This window comes from Purpureocillium takamizusanense, chromosome 11, assembly GCF_022605165.1.
Source record: "Purpureocillium takamizusanense chromosome 11, complete sequence".
Classification (NCBI taxonomy): Eukaryota; Fungi; Ascomycota; class Sordariomycetes; order Hypocreales; family Ophiocordycipitaceae; genus Purpureocillium; species Purpureocillium takamizusanense.
The window spans coordinates 916,587-943,146 of NC_063078.1; the positions used below are offsets into that span (position 1 = coordinate 916,587).

Below are 26,560 nucleotides of genomic sequence, written 5' to 3' on the forward strand. Positions count from 1 at the left end.
ATCGTGATCGCGGTGGGCAGCGCATGCACCCCAGAAGGCACCTCCCCAACGCTTTCCACCCTGGGTGGAGGCGGGCATCCATCTGTTCCGTCAATTCACTGGCGCTATTCGCCCACCGCGGCCTGTCATGGTCTGACTGGACACTTGTTCACTGACAGTCGGCCTCCCTGGCCTGGCTGGGGGGGGGGTCTGCGCCCCCCGTGTACCCGAGCGCGCCGCCCCATCTATACTCGTACCTGCAGACGATGGGGGAGCAGCAGACCGGGCGAAGCGTTCTGAGGCTTGGCCGCCGCTGGGATCATCCCGGGCGCATCGCGATACCTACATACGTAGCCCCTTGACGCGCGCTCACGCCAATTGCGCACTAATTATGGGAAATCAAACCAGAGTGTCGGATTGGAGCTACTACTCGTTGATGAGGGTGTGTGTGTGTGTGTGTGTGTGTGTGACTGGGGTCACCAATTGGAATGCTCTGGTCGTGTCGCTGCATCCCCTGTCTCACCCTGTGGGAAAACTTTTTATCTGATCATCTTATCAATCGCCACCCATCCATCCATCTAATCTCGCTTTCATGTTCCCTTCCCTTTCATCTTGTCCTGGCTGCCCAGAAAACCTTGCATGAGACCCTGTACGTATTCCATCCGCATCTGATAAAAAAAAAACCAGGCCCCATACACCTCCTTGCATCTTCCTCGGGCCCCTTTAGTCGTCCCCCCCCCTCTGCGACACGTGTCTTGACGCCCAGCCCTCTGACTGCTGAGGAAACGGGCGGCCGGCTGGAACTGATCATCATCAAACGTGCCTCAGGGCTGAGTCGAGAGTCCTCGAATCCATCGTTTCGAGTCGAGGACGACAGAGACCGTGCTCCATTCGTGCCGTACATTCATTGTGTCGACCAAATGACTCGCAATGTGCCCTACTACAGCCCTGTGTCACATAGGATCAGCTCACAGTGCTTGTGGCCCAATCTCATTCTATTGCTTTTTTCACGGTGGATCGAGGTCACGCGGATGATACACAAACGGTCGCCATCATGGAACAGCCATGTAGCGTAGCCGAAGCAAGAACAAAAGCTGTAAACAAAGGGCAGGTCTGTCTCCCCCCTGGGCCGGAACCACAACCCGGTTCCCGGGCCCGTCGAAACGAACCCGGCACGAGAGTCCTGGGCCCGGCTTTGCGGTCAGCTGCGGAGGATGCCATGCGTGCCAAGAGTATTTCGCATGAGTCAATATTCCAGGCTCCCGGCTCCCCCAAGTCCCCCTTTATTTTATGGCAAGGCTCGCGACGACGGGGGGCCCCTCTCCTGCGGCCGGCCCTCCGTTCCCGGCCCTGAAAGAGTTGCTACGCTTCTCTGGTCCTTGACTCATGAGTGAGCTTAACTATTCCGTACGAAACAGAAAGACGAAACAAAAAGGAAAGAGATGCGGGTTCAGACCACTGATATGGTGTCCGGCACACCGCCTTCCCGTCAGCCTTCCACTTAAGGATGCATCTGTTCGAACGAGACGAGTTGGACTGTTTCGCAACCTGCAGCCCGCCGAGACGGCTGAGGCTCCGAATGTCGTACGCACGCACTGCACTGCACTGCACCCCCTATACGTTTGACGTCATCCGGCATGCTTCCGTTTTCTGCGCCGCAACGGCACACTGCATTGTGTGCGACAGAGAAAGTAGGATCAAAGAGGCTATGCATATGAAGTAACGTACTTCGTAACTAGTTCGTCGTGCATGAGGTTTTGCCCCGACCCCGTAGAGGAGAGCACTTATTGTATGGCTCGTTTCTATTACCCGTATTGGCCGTGAAGGCATAGGTCGCCCGAGTTCACACGACCTTTTGCAACCGTGTGGGCACCGAGGCCTGTCGTGACACCCGCCTGTCTCATCAAGTATGGGCGCGCGCCCAGCCGGATTGTGCAACTGTGATTGACGACCGCGTCGCGGCTCGCTTTCTATACATCCCACCCGAGCCCCAGTCTTCTTCCCACTTGGGTACTTGATCATCCAACACGACGCAAGTTGGAAGTGCCGCCTTGATCCAATCTACTTCGTCTTATCATTCATACCAGCCCTTCTCGTTCATGGCTGGCTAGCTTTGCCCCGAATATGCTCGGCAGACACCGACGGTGTTCGTCTCCCCGATCAACGAGAGTCGTCAGAGCCAGACGCTCTGTGCACTTAGACTTGGAGACTCTTAGAAAGCCTAAGGCGTAAACGCCAAGCAGCCTGGGGTAATCAGTCAGACCACCGTATCTCAAGGTAACCTTCGCTTCCAGTCCGCGATACCCACCGAGGCGCCATCGGCGGGATGCTAACGCGACTGGCAGTGGATTCGACCGATGTCGTACCACCAGGTATATCCGCTTTTCGGCACGTCTGCGCGCCGCGGTATCATATACTATGACGATGTGTTGCAGCTGACTGTCAAGGCAACCATGGTTATCGCATCCGGCCATGTGATCTAATGAAATACCGGCCGCATCGTCACGGACATTAGTTCAGGTCTGCGTGTTCAGATCGCCTGAGTAAGACATGGGCGGCCCGCACGTCAACTTGCATAATGCCTTCGCCTTGACTGGCCAAACGCAACTGGTGTGCCCCGGCAGTCCTGTGTGTGGATGGTATGAAGAGAGCTGAGACAGCAGCCAACATATATATGTGTGTTTTTCATGCAAGTTGTCTCCTTCGCAGTACAGCCACCAACGCATGGTCAGATTTTGCGCCTTCGCCCGCTTCGCTAATCTCACATGTTGGATGTCTCAGCGGTAGCCCTGCCCTCCCTGTGCTGCTGCTTCTTCTTACACTGCCTGTCATCGTGACTTCACAATTGGCCGAGATATGTAGCCGCTGCGGAGGCATTTCGTTGCTGGAAGCCGGAAGAGGTTTCACCAATGTAGCAGTAGTGGTCACATGTACAGCAGTATGATGGAGCTTTCTGCTCCCACGGTTCAACATGTTGAGATATCGACCGCCTCGTGGTATGTGCACGATCGGGCCGCGTCAATGTGACCTGGGCACGTCAACCGGCCCGCATTGGGCCCATCACGGCCGCTGCAAGTCGTTGACCGCTCTGGCTTCAGCCGTACGAGTGGACAACTCACGGCTGAAGATCTGGGCAGATGCGCCACGACCGAAGCCCTCGTCAAAAGGATGTGAGCGCGGTTTCCCTTCGCAGCCTAGCCTCTATGCATCTTGCTCCAGATCACGAGCTACGTCTTCAGAGGCATCGCGCGAGGTCGACGTTTCTCTCCAGGACATCTGTTGTCTCAGCCACGAGTTGCCAGTCTACCGCACCGGAGATCCCACTCAGGTGTTCCCTCCCTCCAAATTCGTTTTGAAGGCCTCAACATCTAGTAGTGTCAACTATCCCCAGCTTCGTCAATGAAACCCTGTCCCGTGGTGTAGGAACCACTCTTGGCTGGCTTAGTGCCTTCAACGGCAAGGCGGCAGCTGTAACCTGGTAAGGGTTGTCAAAAGGCCACCAGTCGCTGCATGGGAAAAGCAAATAGCCTCTGAAATAGTCACTAGCACATCATCCTCATCAGCATTGCAAGAGGCTTGCTTCAACATCAGTCCTGGCGGTCATTCCCACCGGCACTCTACACGCAGCGTCGACATGGTCTACAACACGACGGCCAAGGCCGTCTGGAACGACGTCGACTTGAATCATGCGGCCTCATTGCTGCAATCCAACCGACCTATTCTCTATGCTGTCCTGGGAGCCGGCTTCCTTCTCGCCTACCTCCTCCAATCGAGCAGTCACAACCCAGGTGTATCAGCCCCCCTTTACAAGGCATCCAGGTTTAGATGGTTGTTCTCTGCAGAGTCTCTGCTCAAGGACAGCTATCACAGGGTTCGTACACGGTTTACCCTACCGACCCCATGCTAAGGGCCTGCAGTTCCGCGATAGGGTGTACCTTGTACGAGCCACCGAAGGCCTCCAACTGATGGTCCCCTCAAATTACGTGACGGAACTGAAGAAGTATCCAGAGGAGGTACTAAGTGCGCGAGATGCCATCTCTGATGTATGCGCCCCTTCTCCCGCCCTCGCCCATCTGGACGATATTCTTGCTCACACAAGATGTAGGCTCTGCAAAGCAAATGGACAAAGTTCTGGCCGGGTCGCCACGTAGAACTCCTGACGTTCGTTGTGCGCACGCGGCTGACGCAAAACCTCGTCAAGCTGGCTCCCATCCTCAAGCAGGAGCTGGACTTCATCATATCAACCGACTTTCCTGCTTGCAACGACTGGACCCCGGTGAACTGGCATTCGTTCTCGCTCCGGACCATCAGCCGACTCGGCGCCAGGGCATTCGTCGGCCCTGAACTATGCCGCGACAAACGTTGGCTAGACACGACTGTGGACTTTGCGGTGCACGTCTTCATGGCCGGTTCCAAGCTGCAATTCTTCCCCGAGTGGATGCGACCCCTTGCGCAGTACCTGGTATCGGACATAGCCAAGATCCATCGCAACATACAGACCGCAAGGGACATGATCAAACCGATCCTCGAACAGCGCCTGCGCGACCTAGACTCCACGACCTGCGAGGATCCTCCCAACGATATACTCCAGTGGTTCCTCGACGGCCTGCCCGAGGACGACAAGGCCGACTTGGCGACTCACGCCGAGCTCCAGCTCGTCATTGCTGCTGCAGCCACCCATACGACCAACAGCTTGGTCTGTGAATGCATGTACGACCTGGCCGCCAATGAGGAACTCCAGGAGGAACTGCGCGAGGAAGCCCGACAGGTTCTCGAAGTCAATGACGGCTGGCGCCACAAGGAGAACATGGCGATGCTGAAGAAGATGGACAGCTTCATGAGAGAGGTCCACAGGCTACGCGGAAACATTGGTGAGCACAGTACTTTCCAAGCTTTTCTTTGTTGAATTTGACCCGAGCACGAGAACTAAATAGTGGCATGTATACTAGTTTCTTTCGCTCGCAAGGTCAGGAAGCCCATAACCCTCTCAGACGGCACCGAGCTGCCTGCCGGCACGCGCGTCATCGCCCCTGCAGCCGGCATCCACAGCGACGAGCGCTTCTTCCCCGACCCGAGCACGCTCGACGCCATGCGCTTCCATCGCCTGCGCCAGGAATCGGAAGAGGCAAACAACAGGCTGCAGTTTACCAGCCTGGGGGACACGTACATCAACTTTGGTGCAGGCAAGCATGCCTGTCCAGGGCGATTCTTCGCCGGCAATGAGGTCAAGCTCATCCTCGCGCGCTTCCTCCTCGCCTACGACATACGCCTCCGGCCGGGACGAACAGGGCCAAGATCCATCTGTTTGGTCATGACGAAGACGCCAAACCCCATTCTCCAGTTCGAATTCAGGAGGCGACAGGACTGAATACGGGTGCCACAACCAAGAGTAAAAGCCTTTGCTTAGCTGTGTGTCTCGGTGGTCATGGAAGGAGGAAGAGACAAGGCACAACAGAATGCATAGTGCGAGGACTAGCTACTTTTGTGCGTGAATATGCTCTATCGTTGTGAGTGGAGTACCAAGTGATCTGACACCCCGCGTTGCTCGGAGAGCGTGGGACAGCAGTATACGCTGCCGGCTGAGATTGCTTCCACCTTGACGAAGTTCCCAAGACAACCTTTGCGAGCTGGCTCATCACAGTCATCTCACGACATACAATGCGGCAGTTTCTGTGACGTCTTTCCAGTTGGCCTTGGCGCCGTGAATTCTTCCTTATCTACACAATCCTGCCCTGCCTATAACGCCGTCTCGCCCAGATAAAGCAGCCGTCCAGAGAAAAGCAAGAAGAGTAAAACAGATGCATCAATGGCATACATAACGTGGACGAAAAAGCTCGGGACGCCCATGCGCTCTCAAGGTGCGGGGGAATCAAGTATGACCGATGACGGAGATGGGAGTCCAGACGAGTGGCTCACTCCCAGATGATAGAAGACGAGCGTTCTCTTACGAGCTGTAACGCTGGTACACACCGGCAACCAAGCAGTGATCACGCTCGAAAGGCTCTGCAAGTCGGTTAGCAAGCATTCAGACGCAAGGCGACGCGGAACATGGCAAGTCTTACCGAGCGTGAGCTGGAACTTAGGCTTGATGTGCTCGGCTCTCATCTTGTTGACCTCGTTGGCGAAGACTTCGGCCGGGGGGGCGGTAGAGTCGATGCAGTTGGCCTTGATAGAGATGACCACGCCGCCGCCGGTCTTCAAGAACCAGTTAGCGTTCATGGCGACGATACGGGCCTGGTCGGGTTGCGCAACGTCGGCAAAGATGACATCAACCATGGGGACGATCATGCGGTAGCGAGCGGGCTGGCGGGCATCCTCGACAATAGGAACAACGTTCGGGCGCTTCGAGGCCATGGCGATGAGGTCACGCCCGGAACGGGAGGAGAACTCGACGGCATAGACGTAGCCGGTAGGGCCGACAAGGTCGGAGACGTGAGAGACGGACGTGCCCGAGGCTGCACCGAGGTAGAGGACGCGCGAGCCAGGGCGCATGTAAATCTCGTCGGCACCACCAGCGATAGCGGCGCAGAGCTTGCTTCGGAACGGGTTCCACATGCGGTACTCGACCTTGGTCGTCGTCGTCGTGCCGTCGTCGTTCTGGATGGTCTCATCGTGCTGAATTCGCTTCTCGCCGTAGACAGACTCGCTCGGGGCCATGTTACGCGTAGCGATGCCGTCCTCCTTGCCGCCACGGACGACAAAGACACCGGGGTGACGATGGGGCTCCTGCAATTAACATTGTTAGAAAATCGATCAAGTCGGAGTCAGATGGGCGCAATTCGCGCTCCCAGTAAGAACATACCACGATAACCTTGGCACCGCCCTTCTGTCCAGGCTTGCCGCCGCCGCGGCCACCACCACGGCCACCGCGACCGCCTCCTCGCATGCCACCACCGCGCGGAGCACCTCGACCACCAAAGCCACCTATGTTGCGCCTGTCAGACCAAGATCCCGTCGCAGGAGATGCCCTCAGGAGTGAAGGAAGTGTATCGTACCTCGAGCGCCGCCGCGGCCACCACCTCGGCCACCACGGTCACCAAAACCACCGCGGCCACCGCGACCGCCGCCGCCGCCCCGGGGAGCACCACGGCCACCACCTCGCGCGACAAATGCCATTTTGTTGTGTTGTTTCGTAGGGAGTTGTATGGAAAAACAGATGGACCTGCTCGTCGTCAAGCCGGGGCGGAGAATCGGATCCCTGCTGCAGACTTGAGGAGGGGTTGCGGACTGCAAACTCGAGTATGGCCTGCTGGCTCAGTAGATGATCACTCGGCAGGCCTTAGGACGAAAGAAATTTTTGAAGCTTTTTGCTGGTAGCTTTTCAGAGGCAGCCCCGCTGCGTGGGCCATTATTGGCTGGATGGGTAAGGCCAGGACCCTGCGGAGGTCCGACTATTTTCCGGGTCTCTTTCGAATTCGGACCCCACCTTGGCAGATGGGGATCACGTGTTAGCAGAATCAATAGTCAGGTGACTTCCAAGGAGACTGTCCTTGCGAACTTCTGGCGTAAATTCATCGCACAACTCCAACGGGCAGGAATATTCGCAAACAGGCTGCACAGACAGAATTCTGCCGAGGCTGCCATACGCACTCATCTGATATCATTTTCACCCAGTTTCGTTGCCTTTTGGCGGTGTTGCGCAGTCCCGTCCGTGGTGCAGTTCCCCATTGAGCAGGGCAGCCAAACCCTAACAATTCCCCAAACGGGTAAGCGAGCTTTGGCGCCGCGCCCCCCCGAGCCTTTAGGGCAAAAGTTCAGAATTTCTCAACTCCAGTCCGCCGAACCCACGTCGTCGAATCAGTCACCACAGCAAAGCCGTCGAGATGGTGAGTTCAGCCCCGCGAAGCCCATGATACTGGCGCGATGAGAGTGCGGCATGCGACATGATCGAGCAATTCGTTTCGGGCGGTCCCATGCCGTCGGCGTGGGCGGCCCGCTCGAATGAGGCGCTCCCTCAAAACGTCACGATGCACGCCCGCGAGTGCCTGATGGAGATCGAAGAGACCCCGATGGGCTAACCACTTGTTGCGCCCGGAACCAGGTTCGATACGCCGCGACCGAGATCCAGTCCTCCAAGTCGGCCCGCGCCCGCGGTGCCTACCTGCGAGTCTCCTTCAAGAACACCCGCGAGACCGCCCAGGCCATCAACGGCTGGAAGCTGCAGCGCGCCGTTGCCTTCCTCGAGAACGTCAAGGAGCACAAGGAGGCTGTCCCCATGCGACGATATGCCGGCAGCACCGGCCGCTGCGCCCAAGGTACGACTCGGAAATTCTAAAATTTCACCATCCCCCGCCCGAGTCTCCTAGACGTTCCTGGTGGACCAAATTGGCAAAGGACACGACGACTTGCTGTTTTAGCGCCTGGCAACGTCGAGGAAGCCGTCGGGGGAGGGTTGCAAATGGACAAGAGAGGCGAGACAAGTGCTGACGGGGGTTTCGCTCTACAGGCAAGCAGTTCGGTGTCTCCAAGGCCCGGTGGCCCATCAAGTCGGCCCAGTACCTCCTGGACCTCCTAAAGAACGCCGAGGCCAACGCCGATGCCAAGGGCCTCGACACCGGTGCCCTGGTCGTCAAGCACATCCAGGTCAACCAGGCTCCCAAGCAGCGCCGCCGAACTTACCGTGCCCACGGTCGCGTACGTCCTTGTCCTAGACGGTTCCAACATGGGTTGCCGCCGGCGACCCGACGAATGCACAATTGGGCTAACACACCTCGCAGATCAACCCCTACATGTCGAACCCCTGCCACATCGAGCTGATCCTGACCGAGGGCGAGGAGGTTGTTCAGAAGTCTGACCAGGTTGTCGGCCGCGAGGAGCTCCGTCTCAACTCGAGACAGCGTGGTGCCCGCGTCCGCAAGGCCATCACTGCCGCATAAAGGAAGCGCGCAGGGATCGGGTTCCGGAGCATAGGGGAGGGGGAGGGGTAAACTGTTTACTGAGTGGTTCGTGGCTTTTCATCTCCTGGTGTATGGCAGGCTACGGATGGGAGCATGGCATTAAAAGGGAAAGATCGCATGCAAATTTCCTCTTTTTTCGCATGGGTTCTTGACGAAATAAACTCAAACGAAAGTCACACACGGGCTTTGTGGAATATGTGACGTGACGCTTATCCGTTAGTCCACCTGCCCCAGAAGACGGACAGGACTGCTCTGCAGGAAGCATCGTGCACCGTGCGTTCTGAAGTGGGATTTTTACGGGGGCCTTGCTGGTTGATGCAGGGTGCGGCTCACGGCACAACACAACACTTGATGGTTTGGTATCGGGGCCACGAGGCATGATTAAATAGTCATCTCTCCATCTAAACGGGCAGCTTGTGATGCACACTCGACCGCCATTGGGGGGTATCATCTTCGTCTTTTCCAGTGCGCCAACGCCCCTAGCACATCCATCCGCAAAACACATTGTGCAAGTGCGTTTTGTTTTGCCTGTTCGTTTGTCGTCTAGGCCACATCAACAGACTTGGGTCTCTTGATTGCTCATATGACACGTCACAATTCCGTGACAACAGGCTTCAGCAAATTCCAATTCAAAACGCAGTCCACCGCAACAAGTAGTAGAGCCTCTCACGCAATGTCGTCGAAAAGGCACAGGTCCGACCATGAATGGCCGGAGGCGTCGAGTCGGGGCCATGAGCCGGTCCCATGATGCAAGTCTGCGAGAGTGACCTCTCACGGCATGACGTGGCCGTCGCACCCATTATAGCTAGCCTTACTTTATAAGTTTAGGGCACTCAAGATATTAAGTATAAGACCTTACCTTAAAGCTAATAGCTAAACTAGATAACGGTATATTAAGATAATATAGAGGTATAGTTAAAGGCTAATGAGTAAGTATAGTAATAGCTACTTAGCAAGCTATAAGATATATATTTATAAGGTTATTATAAAGTCTTTAATATAGTATTTTTAGACTATAGCTACAGCTAGAATGCACTTACTTTTGCTACCTAAGAGACCGCTCTAGCAAGCCTATGTTCAATAGCTGCGGGGAATATATATATATATAATTGCGGCATCGGCCCTGCGCCTCAGACCAGCCACATTGGGATGGCCGCTTATTGGAAATAGGGTCGCGCAGTCGGCCCGCACTTGACAACGCCAGAGAAGCGCCCCGCGCCGGGCTTCTCGATGCCATCCTTTTTGGCGTCTTGTATGATGCGTCTGTCGTAGACGCCCTCCCATCCGAAGATCATGCCGAAGCCGTGCTGCAGATTGTCGCGATCCTGAGGGGGAAGGTGGGGAGTGATGAGCCCCAGCAAAGAATCTTTGCAATGCTGCATGTGGGTGGCGGGGAACGGTGTCTCATTGCTTTTCACTTTAGGCAAGCCGTCGCGCCAGCTGCTGCCCACCACGGAACGCGTATCGATGTGCGTTTGGTCGATGGAGACGTAGCCACATGATTTGAGCGATAAAACTCTCAGCTGGTTTCGCTTACCTGATGGACGAAGCAGGGTATTTAGCGGCAGGTAGGTCAGCAAAGGATGACCAGCCGCCTCCATCGCCTCAACGTTGTCGTCCCATAGACGGGCATCCTGTCTTCGTCTCTGCCAGAACCCCGGGTCAGGAGAGAAATATCCGATGAGCCCAGACCACGATAAGATGCCGGATGCCACCTTCTGCAGAAAATCGCCGGCGAGCAAGGGACCCGCATTTGGAACGGGCACCAGGGGAGGCACCCAGTCCGGGTCAGACATGGTGAGGAGATGCATGGCAGGACCCATGGCAGGAGCAGCCTGCATCGCAAGAGCCTGAGCGAGGTGTCCGTTTGCGAAGGGTCCAGTCTGGACTAGGTCCCAGGAAAGTGCTTCTTGGGGCGTGGTGGTGGGAGGACCAGAAAGAGACACCGACTCCAACTCCAGCTTTTTCAAAGACGAGAGGGCGAATTGACGTAGAGCTTGCAGCATCACGTGGGGGGATACCCAACAGTTCTTCAGTGAGAGATGTACGGCGTGCGGGAGGCGAAGGATGTCGTCGGCGTTGGCTTTGGGGCTGTCCACTTTCACCATGTTTTCTGGGTGCCGGAAGAAGGGCGCTGGTAGGATGTACTGATTGCGCTGGTGGGCGCTTGGGCCGAACTCGCCGCCGCATATCCACTCGAAGTGAATGCTCTCAATCGTGGGTTGCCTCCCAATGTAAGAGTTGAGCAGCTCAAACGCCTTGCCCACGGCATTGACAGGACTTGAAGATTTGTCTAGGACACGACCGTCGTCTGAAACGCCAATCTCCCTCCAGTCGGCAATGACCCCCAGGGAAACGTGCTTGACTTGGGGCAGGCTCCGCCAGAGGTCGCCACGGCACAGGATCTTGATGTGGCTGCTCGGAATCTTGGCGATGCTCAAAGTCGTAACGTAGTCGAAAACGCCAGTCGCGGCGTTGTCCATGAGGGCAATGACGTACGACTGGATCATGGCACGGTGCGCCCAGTCCAACTCGAGAAGCATCTCTGTCTGAGCAGCCGAGAGAGCAGATGGGATTAGGGGCACGAATTGCTCTCGTTGAGACGCCCTCGACTCTATAAGCCGGGAGACGGGCTCGTCGTTGACGAGGTCAGGATCGCTAGGCCGCGGAGGGGCGCAAGCGGGGACGCCGTCCAGTTCAATGAGTTCGACAGCTGTACCTTCAGTGGCGGCCATCAGTCGAATTGCCTGATGGACTTGGTTGGGACCCGAAAAGCCGGCGGCGGTTACCATCCTGACCAGCGTCTCATTATGGATGGCAGCGGCGTCAGTCGGTATACTGCGGCCAGTGCTGAGTCCCAGGGTGTTGATAGCGACGATGGGGCAGCGGGATGGCATGGGAGACGGCAACGCCTTCTTACGGCGCCAGTCTTCAGTGCCGAAGACGCCATGCGCGGCAAAGGCGCGCCTCGCAACCACGTCGGGGCCGAGAAGAAAGCCCAAGCCGGCGTCGCAGCAGAGTCCGAGGTTGCGAACTTTGGAGAGACACTTGAGCGCCGCGGCCATGGCCTGGGTCTCGTCGGCGGCGAGTTCGATGCCTTCAAGGTCGGGATAACGGCAGTAATTCTCCTGAGGCCATCGGTAGATGCCCCAGAAGGCGGGTACGGCCCGTTGCGTCAGCTTGATGGGCGGCGCGGCGAGGGCGTCCTCGTCTACCTCTAGCAACAGAGCGAATCGGCGGAAATGAGGACCAAAGGACTCAAAGATGCGCATGCCGTCGGAAAAGGCATTGTCTCCGGACGAGTAGATTTCGGCCTTGAACGGCACGACGACATTGCGGAAGTAGCTGGCCGAGACCTTGGCTTCGAATTCTTTGCATACAAGGCGCAGGGCCCTGACGTCGGAGCGAGGGAGGTGCGAGACAATAATGTCGAATATCTCCACTGGAATTTGTTCCATGGGCCAGTCGGGGCCGCGACCTAGGAGAGGAGATGTGGTGAGCAGGGCGTGCATCTTGAAGGCCATCATCTTGAAGTCCATGACGTGTGTTGGCTGCCTTTTTTTTTGGCGGCCGCCAGGCAACGGGAGCAAGCGCAAACGGATCAATATGCAGGTCGGGGGTGGTCAATAAACGAGAGGGAGTGCGTTTTATTCATTCATTTATTTATTGGGAAGGAGCACAGGGCATCCGGGGGGGAGGGCAGCATCTGAGGGCGACAATGATGCACTGATCTCATTCCTGTCAGGAGAAAGTAGATGAATACTACCTACTAATGGTAGCAGGTGAGATGAATTTATGATGCAGGGACGGCAGTGGGCATGCGGATAGGCCGATAGTTGCCCGTGTAGGAGGGCATGATTGGTGCTTTTAGTTGTAGCAGCTCAGCAGTCGTCGTGGTGGCTCAAGGTATAATACCTTAGTACTGAGGTACGAAGTATTGGCCCCCAACAATGCTGCTAGGTATAGTAGTACGAAGTACTATTCGTACTACGTACCTTTTGGAAGCCGGGGCAAGGTTTGGCGGGGTCCAAACTCAGCCGCAACATGGAGTGGGAGGAGTGCCATGAATTGTGACGTGAGTGACGAGAGTGACGTCTTGCCGCAACTTACCAATTGGTGCAGTGCCAGAGAGGCGGCCGCTTTGGAGGTAGCGTCTCATGGCCATGTTTCGGCTGCTATGCTGCTCGACGACCCCACGTCAGCCATCGCGTCTCGTCGCACAAGCACCGGCAGGGCGTTGATGGCTGCAGGGCCCCGTGCCAAGGGAAAGTAACCGGACTTTTTTTGGGCTTTGTCTGACTCTGCTGGTCAGAGTCTGAGTCAAGCGGGCCACGTCGCCGAGCATGCACGACGAGATTGGCACGTCGGTGATGGAGAGGGTCGGGACGCTCGCGTGCGTGCGTGCGTGCGTGCGTGTGAGAGAGAGAGAGAGAGAAAGAGAAAGAGAAACAGTGTGAGCGTGTGCGCATGTGAAAAGGGCAAAAACAGCAACAGCCCGGCCTGCTCGCAGCGGACGGTGAAATTAGGCAGTTGGGAGCCCAGGTGCCTCACACATATAAGGTGTTCAGCGACCACGGCCGCCTGGCCCTGCTGGCCGGGCCCTCGAACCAGCTGCCCAGCAACTGCGACGGCGAGCCCGTGGGCACGTGGGTGCTCACCTATCACCTTGGTACTAATGCTGGCGGTGGGATGGGCACGGCGCGGGGGAGCAAACGAGCGCCTGGAGCGCACTGAATCACTGACTGCCTTTTAGGTACCTTGCCCTCACAGGTAGGCACGGTACCATGGAAGGTACTTTCGAAGGGCCAAGGGGTCGAATATTTGGTCACCAGGCACCCGAACCTGAGCTCTGCATCTCCCCCGGCCGACGACCGATGCGGGCATCGACGACATAGCACGACGCAGGCAATATTCGTTGGTAGCTCGAATCGCTTGCCCTCCACCCCCTTACCACCTGCCACGTCGTTCCGACAGCTTCGCTGTGCCAGCAGCAAGCAAAATCTGGTCGCTCACATAGCCAACCACTAAAGAGCGGTGCCACGGCCGAAACAACGAGACGCAAAATACCCGATTCAGTCATACAAGTCGCACAGGTGCCTAAGTAGGTAGGTGGATATGTACAGAGCCAGCATATACATGGTGTCCCTCAAGGGACAAATGCCAGTACGCAACCAAAAAAAAAAAAACCACGGCCAACAAGAAACCACTAATAGTACGCACGTCCTGTCTCTTCGTCGCAAAACACACGCGGCCTTCGCAACCTGAGCCGCTCCCGATGCTTCGGCCCATCTCAGCTGTCGTCGCTGCTGTCCTTGCCTTGCCAGAACCAATATCTATGGGCGCGGCATGTCAGCAAGTGTCATCTCCAAGACGAGTCCCCCGGAAGGGAAGCAAAAAGAAGGTAGACGCGGGGAAAGAGCTTACACTGATGCGTACTGCACCTCAAAGGTGGCTGGCATGCCCTTGCACGTCGCCGGCGCGCTGCCGCCCGCCGTGGTCACGCGAAAGACCTCCTTGATGTCGTCGGTAGCGCCATCCTTGCTCTTTAGGCGCAGCCAGGGCACAGCCTTGTCGCCGATCTGGCCTACACTGGCCGTCGTCGGCGCGGCGCCGGAGCTGTTCTTGGCGCACGGCACCCTACCAATGTCGAGCGTGGGCGTGTCGAGGTCGAAGAAGGCGGTTGTGGCGTCGGTGAAGTAGTGCACGCCCGACTTTTGCAGCACCGTCGGCCCCAGGCGGTCGTCTGTGAGGTTGAAGTGCACCGCCATGCTGGGGATCTTGTCCAGCACGTCCGGGTACAGGGCCGCCACGCAGCTGGCGTTGAAGAGCGTGGCCACGGCCCCGGCTGCCTTGGGGACAGCCGTTGCGTTACCGGTGTCGCACGTGTAGTTTTGCGTGCCGCGGCCCACGGCGACGTGTCGGACTGTCAGGCCAGGGGCAGGTGGTAAGAGACCGTCGGGGCCTTATATAAAGGGGCTTCCGGTCAGCGTCTTCGCATCACTCTTTGCGAGCCAACCGCTCGACGAGGGGGCCGGACCGTCGTTCTCACCTAGGGGCATCTGTGCTTTGGACAGGTCGCATGAGGGTGCCTCGGACAAGAGTCGGGCAGCGTGCACCTTGGAGGCAACGACATTGAAGTAGGCCGACATGGAGTTGAGCGCGTTGACGGGATATGGCACGTCCTTGAGGTTGAGCCCCGGGAACGCGGGAGCCGCTTGCGCGGTGGCGGCCAGCGCCGAGACGGCCAAGGCGGCCGAGAGAAGCATTGTCCACGGAGGCTTGTCGGTGAGCCGTGGGAGGGGGAGAGGGGGAGACGACCGGGTGAATGAGGCTGGAGGGCGCGTGCGTGTCCGTCGTCAGTTTGGAGTAGCGTCGTAGACTGAAGGCCGATGCACCAGTGCGCGGCTGCTTCTTCCCTATGTTGCTTGCGTTTGTAGACTCGGCAGCCGGTGCCCGAACTCTCCTGTACTGGTTGTAATATATATATGACTATGTTCACAGACGGCGGCGACGAGGACGAGCACAGAGAGGAGAGACTAGGAGGGGAGAGATGGCACGACTGACGACGGCGACGACGACGAAAGAAAAAGAGACTAGGAAATAGACCCAAGGAAAGAAGATGGAAAAAAGAGGAAATAACACACCCGGGCGACCAGGAGCTGGGGGAAGGCAAAAAGGAGACTCTCGATCTTGTTTTTGTGTTCCGCGAGATGCAGAGACGCCCGGCTCTATTATACTGTCCTGCACTGCAGCGGCACGACGGCGAGCCCTCCCCCGGCGGGGTGGGTGTCTGCCCGCCACACCTCACGCTGCTCCTTCACTCCCCACCACCCACCACGATGGTGGCAGCTCTCGAGCTCTACTAGGCAGGCCAACCGACAGGGTCATGGCAGCAGCGCGTGCTCTCGGCAGCCAGCCGCCGCCGCGCGCGCGCGTGTGCACCATGGGTGTGTGTGTGTGTGTGCGTGTAGGCGTGTGTGTGAGCGTGAGTGCGCGGGCGTCAAAAAAACAGGGCGCCATGTAGGCAAGGTACTAAAGGTAGGTAGGTATCTCCGCCATGATTGATGACGGGCAGCGCTTCTTCCCCTGCCGCCCGCCCGCCCATTCGCTCCCGCGCAACGTCGTCCAGGCGGCTGCTGCTGGTCTAAAACAAACAAAGCTTTCCCGGTTGCTTCTTTTCTTGGAATCCATGTGTGTGTGTGTGTGTGTCTTGACCCATGCAGGCGGTTCGGGTCGCCGTGGGCCAATCGCTGCAGCGGCCGACCAGGCCTGGCCATGCCACCCCCCTGGTCGATGGTCGATGGGTGTTTGGCCGTCCCGGGGCGCCTCATTGGCCGCCGTCTAAGCGCCCGAGGGTTTCCCTCCCGTTTGCATGCCCTGTGTGTTGCGCTGGCTGAGCTGCTGCTACAGCTGCTGCTCCGCGGAACATGGCAAGGCGAGGGAAACCTGGAAAACGGAAAGAGGGAGGAGGAGGGGTGGACAGTCAAATTTGTCAAGGGTCCTCCCATGCGGGATCTGGTTCATCCTCGACCCTGTGAGCCAGGCCTGAATGCCCCCCGTCCGACAGGAAATCATCTCTCTCCCACGCACGTCGCCGTCAACGTTGCGTTGGAAACATGCCAGGTCTCAGCTTTTGGAGCCTCTTCTCGGCAGCGTCCACCCGGGCAAGACATGCCTTGCTTGTGCCGACGGCACTTTCGGCTGTCGACGAGGCGGGCCCCAGCAGTCGGTGCCGATGCCCGCATTCTTTTTTATAAAGGGCATATCTACATGATGAGTAGTAGTTCAATATCATGCTGTGGATACATGACTTGGCGAGCTCCCGTCGCCTGTCCCCTTTCTCATCTTCGTGCACACACACATTGCTTGTCTGTCAATTGCTTCTCATCTCAAGCCTACGTAGGTAGGGCAGTCGTGAGAAGACAAAACGTTCTTCGTACGTACTGTACATACCAGAAATACCACCTTGCACGTCATGCACAGCATCCCCCATCAAAACCACCATCACCACCACCACCACCACCATGGCCGCTGCCGAGATGCACATCATCAGGCAACTTGGCCCGGCTGGCCCTGCACGCACGCCAAGAGTTACGGTCATCATCGTCCTGCCCCTCCCATCGGCTGCCCGCCAACTAACTGGCTGGGCGCTTAGCCAAACGCACATTTGCCCTTCCCCCCAGAATAGCACCCCCCCCCCCCGTCCGTCCGTCCGCCCGTCCCCTCTTTCGCCCTCGGTCGAGTCAGGTGCCGAGGAGCTTTCGCAAGCCAATGCCTGTATGTAGGTTTACTGTACGTACTTCGAAGCAGACAGACAGACGCCTTGCACGGCTGCCACGCATGCCCCAGAGCCCTCGTACCGCGCCTGCCAACGCCATGAACTGCACATTTGAAGGCTAGCTGGTCCAGGCCGCCCAGACAGGCCGCCACCCCTTCATATGGCGCACTAATAACCTCTTTGTGCCATTCACAGCAACGCCTCAGGCCATGGCGCCGTGATTGGATCTCGACAGCGGTCGCCAAAACTGGCCGGCGCTTTCTCACAGAACGCAGAATCCACATCTCCGGCTCAAGACAACCCTTCATTCACCACACGCATCGTGCCAGCGGGGAGGCGACGTCTGCACCGCGCGTTGACATCAAATCTCGATATCATCCGGTCGTCCAAATTTACCATCAAACCCGAAGCAACGTGGCAAATATGGCCACCACGCGCCGGCATCTTACCCAATATTTGAGAACTCGCCATGCGTTAGATGTACACGAGACCAAGGCATTCTTCATCCTTGCCCTTTCTACTAGTAGACACAAGGGCTGGCCAAGCCGTGCAGCCGCCCGCCGCCAACCCTACAGAAATCGAGATATTCATAGACAGAGCGCCCATGATTCTGCACCGGCGCAGCGGCGCCCTTCAGTGCCCGCCGAACCCGTCCTCTTTCCACTTGCCATGCGCGGCGCCGTCCTTGATCGAGCCGCCGCCGCCGCCACCGCCTCCTCCACCAGCTGCTGCTGCTGCTGCTGCTGCCGCCGCCGCGGACCCAAAGTTGCTGCCGTGCTTTTCAAAGTCCGCACTGCCAAGCCAGTACAGAGAGAAGAAGACTATCAAATGGAGTGCCACACAGTATGCCGCAAACAGGTTTCTGCTCGTTCGAGACGCCAGCACCATCCTCGTGATGGAGTACACCACCCTCTCCGGAAAGCTCATCCGCCGGTACGCTCGTGCCGACTCTCGGCCCCTAAACGCCGCGAACGGCGATATGTTGGACTCGTAGGCCTTTTGGTACCGATCGAGCGAGATCCCCGGATTCCCTGTCCCGCCAATCGATACCGTCGAGGGGTTCGGGTTCGATGCGTACGCTGATGAAGACGACGTCGTCGCGCCCCCTCGACTGTACGTCGACACGTACCGCGTCTTCTCGTAAAGATTCAAATTGTCCTTTTGCAGGGCCGCCACTTCCTGACGCAGTTGCTGTACCGTTCGGTGCGTATCGGAAAGCTCCTGTTCCAGCTGTGCGTTCTTCTTCTTGAACCGATCGCGTTGGGCAGTGACCATGGGCAAGATGCCGGAGCCACCGCCCATGGGCTCTCGTTCGCCAGGCCCCGCTCGTGGGTCTATGCCGCTGATCAGGGACGATGTCGGAGATATTCTCCCCTTGCGAGTCTGTGCCCGGGTTACATACGTCCCTGCGACTGAGACGCCCGAGGGAAACGCGTTGGCGCCCTCGGCCTGCATGTTCTCCAGATCCGTCTCCAGCTTCTCGTTGAGGGTTTGTGACTTTTCCAGCTCCGCATTCGTTCGCGACAGCTCTTCCTGGAGGTCCTCCAACCGGGACTGCAGGTCCTGGTGCGACACGCGGAGTATGGTGAGCTCGTCTCCAAGCTTCTTGTTGCGTGACAATAGCAGCCTTTCCAGGCTGTCACCCTTGCCGACCCCAGCTTCCGACTCTAGCTTGTCGCGGACGTCATCGTCGTCTCCGGTCGAGAATTCGATGCTTTTGAGCACTTCGAGTTCTTGCTTGATGTCATCGTAGTCGCCCCACTTCTGCACCTTCGTCTTGAGCGACTCCCGCTCTTCCTTGAGTAGCATCACCTCTCGCTCCATTGACCGGACACGAGAGTCCAGGTCACGCTTGAGACCCTCCCGCTCCAGTCTTGCCGTGTCCAGCTTGCGTATCAACGACGAGTTTTCAGACCGCATACGCATATAACCAGGATCGTCTTCGAGGGACTTCTCTGGCTGGGAGGACGCAGAGGACTTGGCCTGTGCCAGCTCCAATCTCATCTGCTCGTTGCGCGCCTCTACCTCGGCCAGTCGGGACGAAGTACGCTCGAGGTCCGAATGAAGCATTTCCAGCTCTGCACTGGAGACTCGGCCACGCTGAGCGTCTTGATCCTCTCCATTCTTGCCGAGCCGCTGAGTGACCTCGTAGCTGGCACGCATTTCGTTTAGGAGGCGCTCCTGATTCTCCAACTTGTCTTCCAAGCTCTTCTCCTTTGCCTCCCAGTTGTCCTTGCTCTCTTCCAGTACAGCCGTCCACGAGGACTCGACTTCCTTCACACGAGACTCCAGGGTATCTTCCAGCTCTTTGCGGGCAGCGCGCTCTGATTGAAGCTTCGACTCGGTTTCTTCCAGCTGCGTAGTGAGCTTTGAGACGTTGCTCTGCAGATGTTGGTTCTCCTCGGTAAGCTTCGGAAGTGTCTCCTCTGACACGAGCATGGAGTCGACTGAGGCCTCGAGGAGCGGGTAAGGGTCCGGTACATCGGACAGGGACGTGTACGCCTGTGAAAAGGCCGAATTGACAGACTTCGAATGATTCGTTAGATGATCGATGAATGTTTGGTAGGCTATATCATAGACATCAGCTTCCACTCAGAATGGGAGAGAGAAGCGGCCTGGGTATGTCAACCTTTCAGAAGACCCTTGATCTCCACGAGCTTCGTCGAGTCGTCGAGCTTCTTGAAGTCCTTGGTCTTCTGCGCTAGTTCTTTTCTCTGCACGGTCGAGTCTCGTTGGTACGCCACAATCTCCGATGCCGTGTTGTCGAGGTTGGTCGTCAGCGTCGTCAGGTCAAGATCTGTCGACCGCGGTTAGCAACAGGCGCCCGGCGCGCTCATTGACGACGTACTCCTCCACGCCGAGATGGCATGCTGAAACTTATTGCCGCCTTCGGTGCCACGGTCGGCTGGCGCGGCCTGCGCGGCCGGCAGCCGGTCCGCCATTGCTCCGAGGTCGAGATGGTCTGTCGCTTGCATGGCCATGGCAATGGCATCCGAAGGGGGCGCTGATCGGGTGTGCCTCTCTCGAGACAAAGCGAGACAACTCGCGCAAGGCCTTCTCAGCTGCGAGGCGCGACTCGGCCCTGCAAGGCTTGGTCGACGTGTTTCCCAAGAAAACAATGTTGGCGCAGCTGAATTGGATGCAGGAGGCGGTGGTAGTAGTCGTGGTTCGACGGCTCGGCTGGCGCCACAGGGGCCTGTTTAAGGTTGGTGTCGGGCCCGGGGCACATTGTGGTTACGTAGCGCTTCCTCCAGCTGCAGCCCCACCCATACTCGGCTCCAGCTCACCTCACCTCACCTCAACTCAGCCTCGCCCGTGACAGCTCCATCTCGAAGCCCATCGTCGTTCGTTCAAGCCAAGAAGACGCGCTCTCTGCCTTACTTCCCGGCGCCACCTCCTACCCGTAGGATACTCCTGCTAGCGTCTCCGCCAGCCGTGCAAGAATGCCTCCTCGATGATGCCAGCGCCGCCATGACGACCCAGGAACGAGGCGGCGCCGAGTCGCCGCATCGGACTCTGAAACCACATCGCGAAGACGGGCCGTACGTGCTGCGCCCTCTGCTGGACAATGTTCCTCTGTCAGCGGACGGACCACAAGACGACATTAAGATCAACTGTGTGGAATACTACGGTTTGTTGCGTCCCCGACCCCGCGACTGCCGCCGCCCATTCAGCTGACCCGCCTCAAGATGGCAACCTATACGTCGGCACGTCTGCGTCGGAGCTCCTTCACTTCGTCAAGATCCCGCCCGACCCTTCGGACAGATCCGCGCGAGCTATATTCATCCTTGCCTCGAGACTATCGCCCCCCTATGTCGAGCCACCAGGGGCTGCCTCCAACACCCGGCCTGGCATACAACAGATCCTCCTGCTACCCATGGTGGGCAAAGCCTGTATCCTGTGCAACTCCACTGCAACGTTCTACTCGCTCCCTGAGTTGAGCCCCGTGTCTGGCACTGGTCAGGTCAAGAACTGCAATTGGATAGGCGGTGTCGACCTCAACGAAGCCCCGACGGAGAGTGCGACTGAAGTGACGATACTCCTCTCGTTGAAACGACGCATACAAGTCGTGCGAATCGGTGAAGGCATACAAGCCCTCAGAGTACGCCGACAATCATTCTGCGTCTTGCGTCTTGCAGTCGCTGACATGTCTTGCAGAACATCGATTACGCGGGTAGTTCCTTTACGCTTCGCCGCGACTCAATAGCGTGTGTTGCCGATGCGAGGTCGTATGCGCTGTTGGATGTTGAGAGGCGGCTGAAGATTCCGCTCATGAGCATATCATCGTTGGATGAGCCGCCACCCCCGGAACAGGTCGGGCAGGTACAGTCCCTATCTTCTGACTCGGCTGGGGGTATCATCCGCAGCGCCTCTTCTGCCGAGAGTCGCCCAACTTCTACGACTCAGAGCCATAGTCGTAGTGTGAGCTTGGGGGCACCCATGTCCGGCCAACCTCACATCCAAGAGCCGGGGCAGGCACAAAGTCAGGCTGCAGAGCCACAGCAATCGTCGCCTCCTGCACCGTCATCAAGTCCACATCCACCGAACGAATCTAGCGATGCTCCTCCTCATGTCGATAAGCCGCTACCAGCCGCGCCCCCTGAGGCCTTGGCTACGGTTCATCCATTTGAGCGACCGGTAACGCCGCAGCCTGCCATCTTTCTAACACCACATATCGCTTCCCCGACACCCGATGAATTCCTTGTTGTAATTGGAACCAGTGCATCAGATCCTGGGATCGGCATGTTTGTTAGCCTGGATGGTGACACTACCCGGTCGACTCTGGAGTTCGAGCATTACCCAAGACAGATCGCGGTTGACGGAAAGCAGGCGGAAATGGCCTCATCTCGTTCCGGTCATGGTGAAGAAGAAGAAGGCTATGTCCTGGCCTCTATGACCAAACACGCCACCGATGACACTGGTACTGTCCACGGTCTGGAGATCCAGCGCTGGGACGCCGGCGAGGAGGCGAATCCCGAGAGGCACTGGCTAGAACCCCGTGACTTCAAGAATTCCAACCCATACGGAATACGCTCTTTGGTGGGACGCGACGAGATTCACTTTGAAGAGATCGTGGAGAAGCTGAGCCTTACACGATTCTCACCGTTCGCGGGTCCCATCGAGGCATCCACCACATCGCTCAAGAGCTCAGATTCCCGGACAGCACTGTCTATCGAACGGTTGTCCAAGGAGCGGGAGCTGTTCGAGCGCGATGACTCTCAAGACGAAGAGTCACTCCCAGACGGTTGGGAGGCCGCACGGAAGTCTGAAGGCGAAGAGTTCACGCGTCGGCTAGCCAAGGTAGAGGTTGGCCTCGCAGTCTGGTGCGGCGAACAGATATGGTGGGCCGCCCGAAACCCTTCGATCGTCCAGCTCGATTCGGCTCTCGATGCTTCGTGTCCGTATGGCTGCACAGACCCGCGAGCCATAGATCGCCACGCTATTTTTACCATGCTCGGCTCAATTCGCGGGCGAGACGCGCGAACAGAGCTTGAGTTCCTGACTCTAGGCTACCTACGTCAAAAGGCCGGTCTTCTCTTACTCATCAGCTTGTTCACTTCGTCTGAGGCGGATCGATTGTCAGACGGCGAGATGAGTGCCCTTGAGGAGGTCCTGGTGGACAGCAAACTTGACCCTAGAGTTGTGCTGTCCTTGATACCTGGCGTTCGCAATGAACTCGTCGACGGCCGACGCGGCACATGGATCTACGGTGGCGTTCGGACCGTGGCGGAAGCGTTCCTGCAAAATGCGTCGTTTGAGGAAACTACTAAAGGGGGCATCAGCAGCGTGTCGCTGAGAGTAATGAACTTCTTGCGGCGTTTCCTTTCCGCATGGAGGAAGATGAAGGGCTTTGGTAGCGTCCCGGACGAACACGAAGTATTTCGGACCGTGGATGCCGCCCTTTTAACGGTGCTCCTCGAGTTGGACCAGCCATCGCGGCGAGGCAATACAAGCAGCTCGGCCGTGCGATCCGAGCTCAACGACCTCGTTGACAAGGGTGTCGACTGTTTCGATCGGGCCGTCGACCTCCTCGAGTCGTATCACAGACTCTTCATCCTAAGCCGGCTATACCAAAGCCGAAAACGCTCGAGCGATGTGCTGGCCACCTGGAGGAGGATCGTGGAAGGGGAGAGAGACGACGGCCATGAGCTGGTCGACGGTGAGAGGAGAGTCCGAGACTATCTCCGAAAAATCAGCAGTCAGAGTCTGGTTCAGGAGTACGGGATATGGCTTGCGCGGCGCAACCCGAAGCTGGGCGTCCAAGTCTTTGCAGAAGATGGCGCGAGGGCTCCCAAATTCGAGCCTGGTTTGGCGGTCGAGATCCTCCGAAAGGAGGCTCCAGATGCTGTCAAGTACTACCTGGAGCATCTCGTCTTCGGCAAGGGGCACACAGCGTACGTGAATGAGCTGATTACGTATTATCTCGACGTGGTGTTGGGCGACCTTGAGTCCTCGGCAGCAAGCCGAGAAGCCGTTCTATCGGCGTACAATGCATACCGCGCGCTGCAGGCGCCGAAACCGACATACCATCACTTTCTGAGGGAAAATGCGCCCGAAAACGACGAGGTTTGGCAAAGTCGCCTACGCCTCCTTCAGCTCCTCGGCGGGGCCCACGAGTACGACTCGGGCGCTATCAAGGCTCGCATCACCAGCCTGCCAGGCGACCTTCTCGTGCCGGAGATCATCATCCTCGCAGGTCGCGAGCGACATCACGAGGATGCAATACGACTACTTGTACATCGATTGGGTGATTACGACACTGCCGTCGCGTACTGTCTCCGTGGCGGCGCCAGCGTCTATGTCCCGCCAGAGACCCGGCGACGTGGAGACAGCCTGCCGGAGTTGGAACAGCAGGAGCGTCTGTTCCAGGTTGCGCTGCGCGAGTTCCTCGCCATTGACGATATGGGCGACCGTGTCGAACAGACAGGTGCCCTGCTGGAGCGATTCGGCGGCTGGTTCGACGTTGTGGAGGTGCTGCAGCTCGTCCCGGACAGCTGGTCCGTGGAAGTGGTCGCGGGCTTCTTGGTTGGCGCGATGAGGAGGCTGGTACGCGACAAGCATGAAAGCATGATGACTCGCGCGCTCAGCGGGGCCGAGAATGTTCGCGTCAACTACGACGTCGTGCTTGGTATGGAGGGGAAGGGGCCGACGATAGAGGCGGCCAATTGAGGGCGCCGCGGGGGGACAATGTTTAAGCACAGCGATACGAGAATGTAGTATTGCTATTTCTGCATAGAACCACCGTTCAAGCACGCACTTACACGCTTTCTCATGATGTAAATAAGATCCAGTGACCCATCATCGACGTGGGATCTAGGCTCTACCCCCATGTTTTCCCGGCCTTTATGAGAGACCCCATCATATTCGAGGCCCAAAAGAATGGAAAGAGAAAAGCCTCTTGGCGCGCACGTGGGAGGAGTCTAGCCTGACCTTGGAAGAAAATTGTGGGCAGTTGCGAGTTTCACATTGATGCATTGATGGAGGAGGTGAATGAGTGAGTAAATGGACCGGCGGCCGCGTCAAAGGCAAACGAGCGAGCGTGCAGTACCTACGTCCCAGTTGGGTGGCGGTGGTTGAGAAGCAATGCAATGCAATTCATTGCCCAACTCGTCATGGCCAAAAGAAACCTCTATGACAGGGCGCGATGGCAAGAGGATCAAGGACTTGTTTTGGGAAGAAAGGGGGGGCAGTTGCTTTTCAGCGCAAAGGGCGAGCGAGGGAGGAGGATTGATTAATTCCCCATGTCGAACTCCGTCGTCATGCCATGGTTCCTAGGTACGATATTCCCATCCGTTCATCAACATCCTCGCTTTCCAAGAAAATGCCTCCCTCGAGCCTATCCCAAAGTTCTCTCATGCCTCGTTGTTGCTGCTGTTGCTGTCGTTGTTGTCCCTGCGCTTCAGCACGGCGACAACCAGCCACCGCTTGCGCACCGTGACGTCGTCCTCGCGGTCCCACGACCACTCCCGCTCGCGCCCGTCGCAGTCCCTCTCCCAGATGCGCTCGACCTCGAGGTCCGCCCGCGCCAGCGCCGCCTCGTCGAAGAAGCCGCGCATCTTCTCGCGCCCCGTGTGGAACCCGGCCACCACCCAGCACCGTGCCGCCGCCGCCGCCGCTGCTGCTGCCTCCACGGAGGATGAGGAGGGGGATGAGGAGGAGGCGGAGGCGGACAAAGAGGTAGAGAAGGAGGAGGAGGAGTCGCCGCACGGCCGCCGCCGCAGAAAGTGGTCAATGGACCGATGGAGGTTCTCGTGCTGCCAAGGCATCCATAGACAGTCCGCGACCAGCACGCGGTCCATGGCGTGCCGGTTCGCCGCGAGGAAGGCGTCGTCGTCGGGCAGCTCCCCCCACGAGTGGCCCGTCACCAGGGCCGACGACGCCGGCGTCACGGCGTGCTCGCCCCCGGTCGGCGCCAGCGACGGTCGGATGTTGCGCGCAATGTTCTCCCGGAGCGTCTTGATGACCGCCGGCGCCGGGTAGTCGGTGACGACGAGGCGCTCCGCGCCCAGCAGGCCCGCCATCATGCTCGGCAGCGCCGTGCCCGCGCCCAGCTCCGCGACGGCCTTGCCGCGGACGTCGAAGCTCACGCCCTCGCCAAGTCCCGGCACCACACGCGCCCCGTCCTCGCCGTTGCCGCCGCCGGGGTGCAATTCCGCGTCCTCGACGCCCAGCGTGTCCCTCTCCACCAGCTCGGCTAGCAGCAGGCTCGCGTTCCACAGGTAGTGGCTGAACAGCCGGCGGTCCGTCTCCCCCTCCGGGTCGGCCAGGTCCAGGAGCAGCGGCCGCGGCAGGTGCGGCGACGCATACACCAGGCTGTGCTCCGCGTCTCCGTGCTGGTTGGTCACGTCATCCGGGAAGATGACACCCAGCGACGTGGACAGGTAGTCTTCCGGACCTGAGGGCTCACTGCCCTTGAGGGAGATGCGCGAGGTGAGCGCCATGGGCGCGTGATTCGTGTGAGTCGACGCCGCGCGGGCGGGCGGGCGGGCAGCACGGAATCACTGAGGGAGCGCTGTGTTGCGTGAGTTGGCTGCCTGGTCGTTTAATCAAGGCAGGGTCAATGAGAACCGCTGTGGTGTCGCGTCTTCGTCCGTGGTCGCCTGTCCAAAGAGGTTCGTTCAGGTCCTCGACAACAGCTTGGGCTCAAGTAGGCAGTATCAGCCTGGTGCTGCAGCACTGGAAAAGGGCTCTTTTTGGGGGGGCCGCTGTGACTCACGAGGATCACTTGGGCGGCTTCTTTTGAAGATGCCAGTCGGCTATACTCACAAGGCTTCTTGACTGTGAGAATGTAATAAACCGACCAAGGGAGTGAGGGCAGTCGTTTATGGTGGGGGAGGGGCAATGTTTGGGTAGGTCCAAAATTTGATGCTGGCGACCCGCCCCCCCCCCGAATTGGCCAGCCACC

The 26,560-nt window shown here is 58.1% G+C and overlaps 8 protein-coding genes across 9 annotated transcripts; 3 read left to right on the forward strand and 5 right to left on the reverse strand.

Moving 5' to 3' along the window:
- Nucleotides 1–3,613: 3,613 nt before the first annotated feature.
- Nucleotides 3,614–5,347, forward strand: JDV02_010178 (uncharacterized protein; the record flags this gene model as incomplete). Its single annotated transcript, XM_047991902.1, has 4 exons — nt 3,614–3,850; nt 3,897–4,022; nt 4,085–4,850; nt 4,929–5,347. 4 exons carry the CDS (start codon nt 3,614–3,616, stop codon nt 5,345–5,347), a joined length of 1,548 nt encoding a protein of 515 aa, XP_047847915.1.
- Nucleotides 5,348–5,451: 104 nt separating this feature from the next.
- Nucleotides 5,452–7,275, reverse strand: NOP1 (Small subunit processome complex component). Its single transcript, XM_047991903.1, has 4 exons — nt 6,975–7,275; nt 6,782–6,903; nt 6,042–6,705; nt 5,452–5,982 (listed from the first exon to the last, which is right to left on the reverse strand). The coding sequence occupies exons 1-4, from the start codon at nt 7,093–7,095 to the stop codon at nt 5,924–5,926; spliced, it is 966 nt and encodes a 321-aa protein (XP_047847916.1). The 5' UTR covers nt 7,096–7,275; the 3' UTR covers nt 5,452–5,923.
- A 234-nt stretch (nt 7,276–7,509) lies between these two features.
- On the forward strand, nt 7,510–9,372 carry RPL17B (60S ribosomal protein L17B). Its single transcript, XM_047991904.1, has 4 exons — nt 7,510–7,805; nt 8,021–8,234; nt 8,426–8,613; nt 8,697–9,372. The coding sequence occupies exons 1-4, from the start codon at nt 7,803–7,805 to the stop codon at nt 8,853–8,855; spliced, it is 564 nt and encodes a 187-aa protein (XP_047847917.1). The 5' UTR covers nt 7,510–7,802; the 3' UTR covers nt 8,856–9,372.
- A 494-nt stretch (nt 9,373–9,866) lies between these two features.
- JDV02_010181 (uncharacterized protein) lies at nt 9,867–13,301 on the reverse strand. 2 transcript variants are annotated; one of them, XM_047991906.1, is made up of 3 exons: nt 13,156–13,301; nt 12,647–13,056; nt 9,867–12,354 (listed from the first exon to the last, which is right to left on the reverse strand). In XM_047991906.1, the coding sequence occupies exon 3, from the start codon at nt 12,332–12,334 to the stop codon at nt 10,034–10,036; it is 2,301 nt and encodes a 766-aa protein (XP_047847919.1). In that variant the 5' UTR covers nt 12,335–12,354; nt 12,647–13,056; nt 13,156–13,301; the 3' UTR covers nt 9,867–10,033. The 2 variants fall into 2 exon arrangements, with proteins under 2 accessions (XP_047847919.1, XP_047847918.1); XM_047991905.1 differs by having other exon boundaries at nt 9,867–13,056.
- Nucleotides 13,302–13,865: 564 nt separating this feature from the next.
- On the reverse strand, nt 13,866–15,617 carry JDV02_010182 (uncharacterized protein). The gene is made up of 3 exons (XM_047991907.1): nt 14,926–15,617; nt 14,301–14,838; nt 13,866–14,209 (listed from the first exon to the last, which is right to left on the reverse strand). The coding sequence occupies exons 1-3, from the start codon at nt 15,140–15,142 to the stop codon at nt 14,167–14,169; spliced, it is 798 nt and encodes a 265-aa protein (XP_047847920.1). The 5' UTR covers nt 15,143–15,617; the 3' UTR covers nt 13,866–14,166.
- A 1,913-nt stretch (nt 15,618–17,530) lies between these two features.
- Nucleotides 17,531–20,341, reverse strand: JDV02_010183 (uncharacterized protein). Its single transcript, XM_047991908.1, has 3 exons — nt 20,003–20,341; nt 19,784–19,951; nt 17,531–19,721 (listed from the first exon to the last, which is right to left on the reverse strand). Exons 1-3 carry the CDS (start codon nt 20,133–20,135, stop codon nt 17,788–17,790), a joined length of 2,235 nt encoding a protein of 744 aa, XP_047847921.1. The 5' UTR covers nt 20,136–20,341; the 3' UTR covers nt 17,531–17,787.
- Nucleotides 20,342–20,451: 110 nt separating this feature from the next.
- JDV02_010184 (uncharacterized protein) lies at nt 20,452–24,451 on the forward strand. The gene is made up of 3 exons (XM_047991909.1): nt 20,452–20,785; nt 20,844–21,256; nt 21,313–24,451. The coding sequence occupies exons 1-3, from the start codon at nt 20,626–20,628 to the stop codon at nt 24,322–24,324; spliced, it is 3,585 nt and encodes a 1,194-aa protein (XP_047847922.1). The 5' UTR covers nt 20,452–20,625; the 3' UTR covers nt 24,325–24,451.
- A 555-nt stretch (nt 24,452–25,006) lies between these two features.
- On the reverse strand, nt 25,007–26,100 carry JDV02_010185 (Nicotinamide N-methyltransferase). The gene has a single exon (XM_047991910.1). It carries the CDS (start codon nt 26,094–26,096, stop codon nt 25,008–25,010), a length of 1,089 nt encoding a protein of 362 aa, XP_047847923.1. The 5' UTR covers nt 26,097–26,100; the 3' UTR covers nt 25,007.
- Nucleotides 26,101–26,560: the final 460 nt, after the last annotated feature.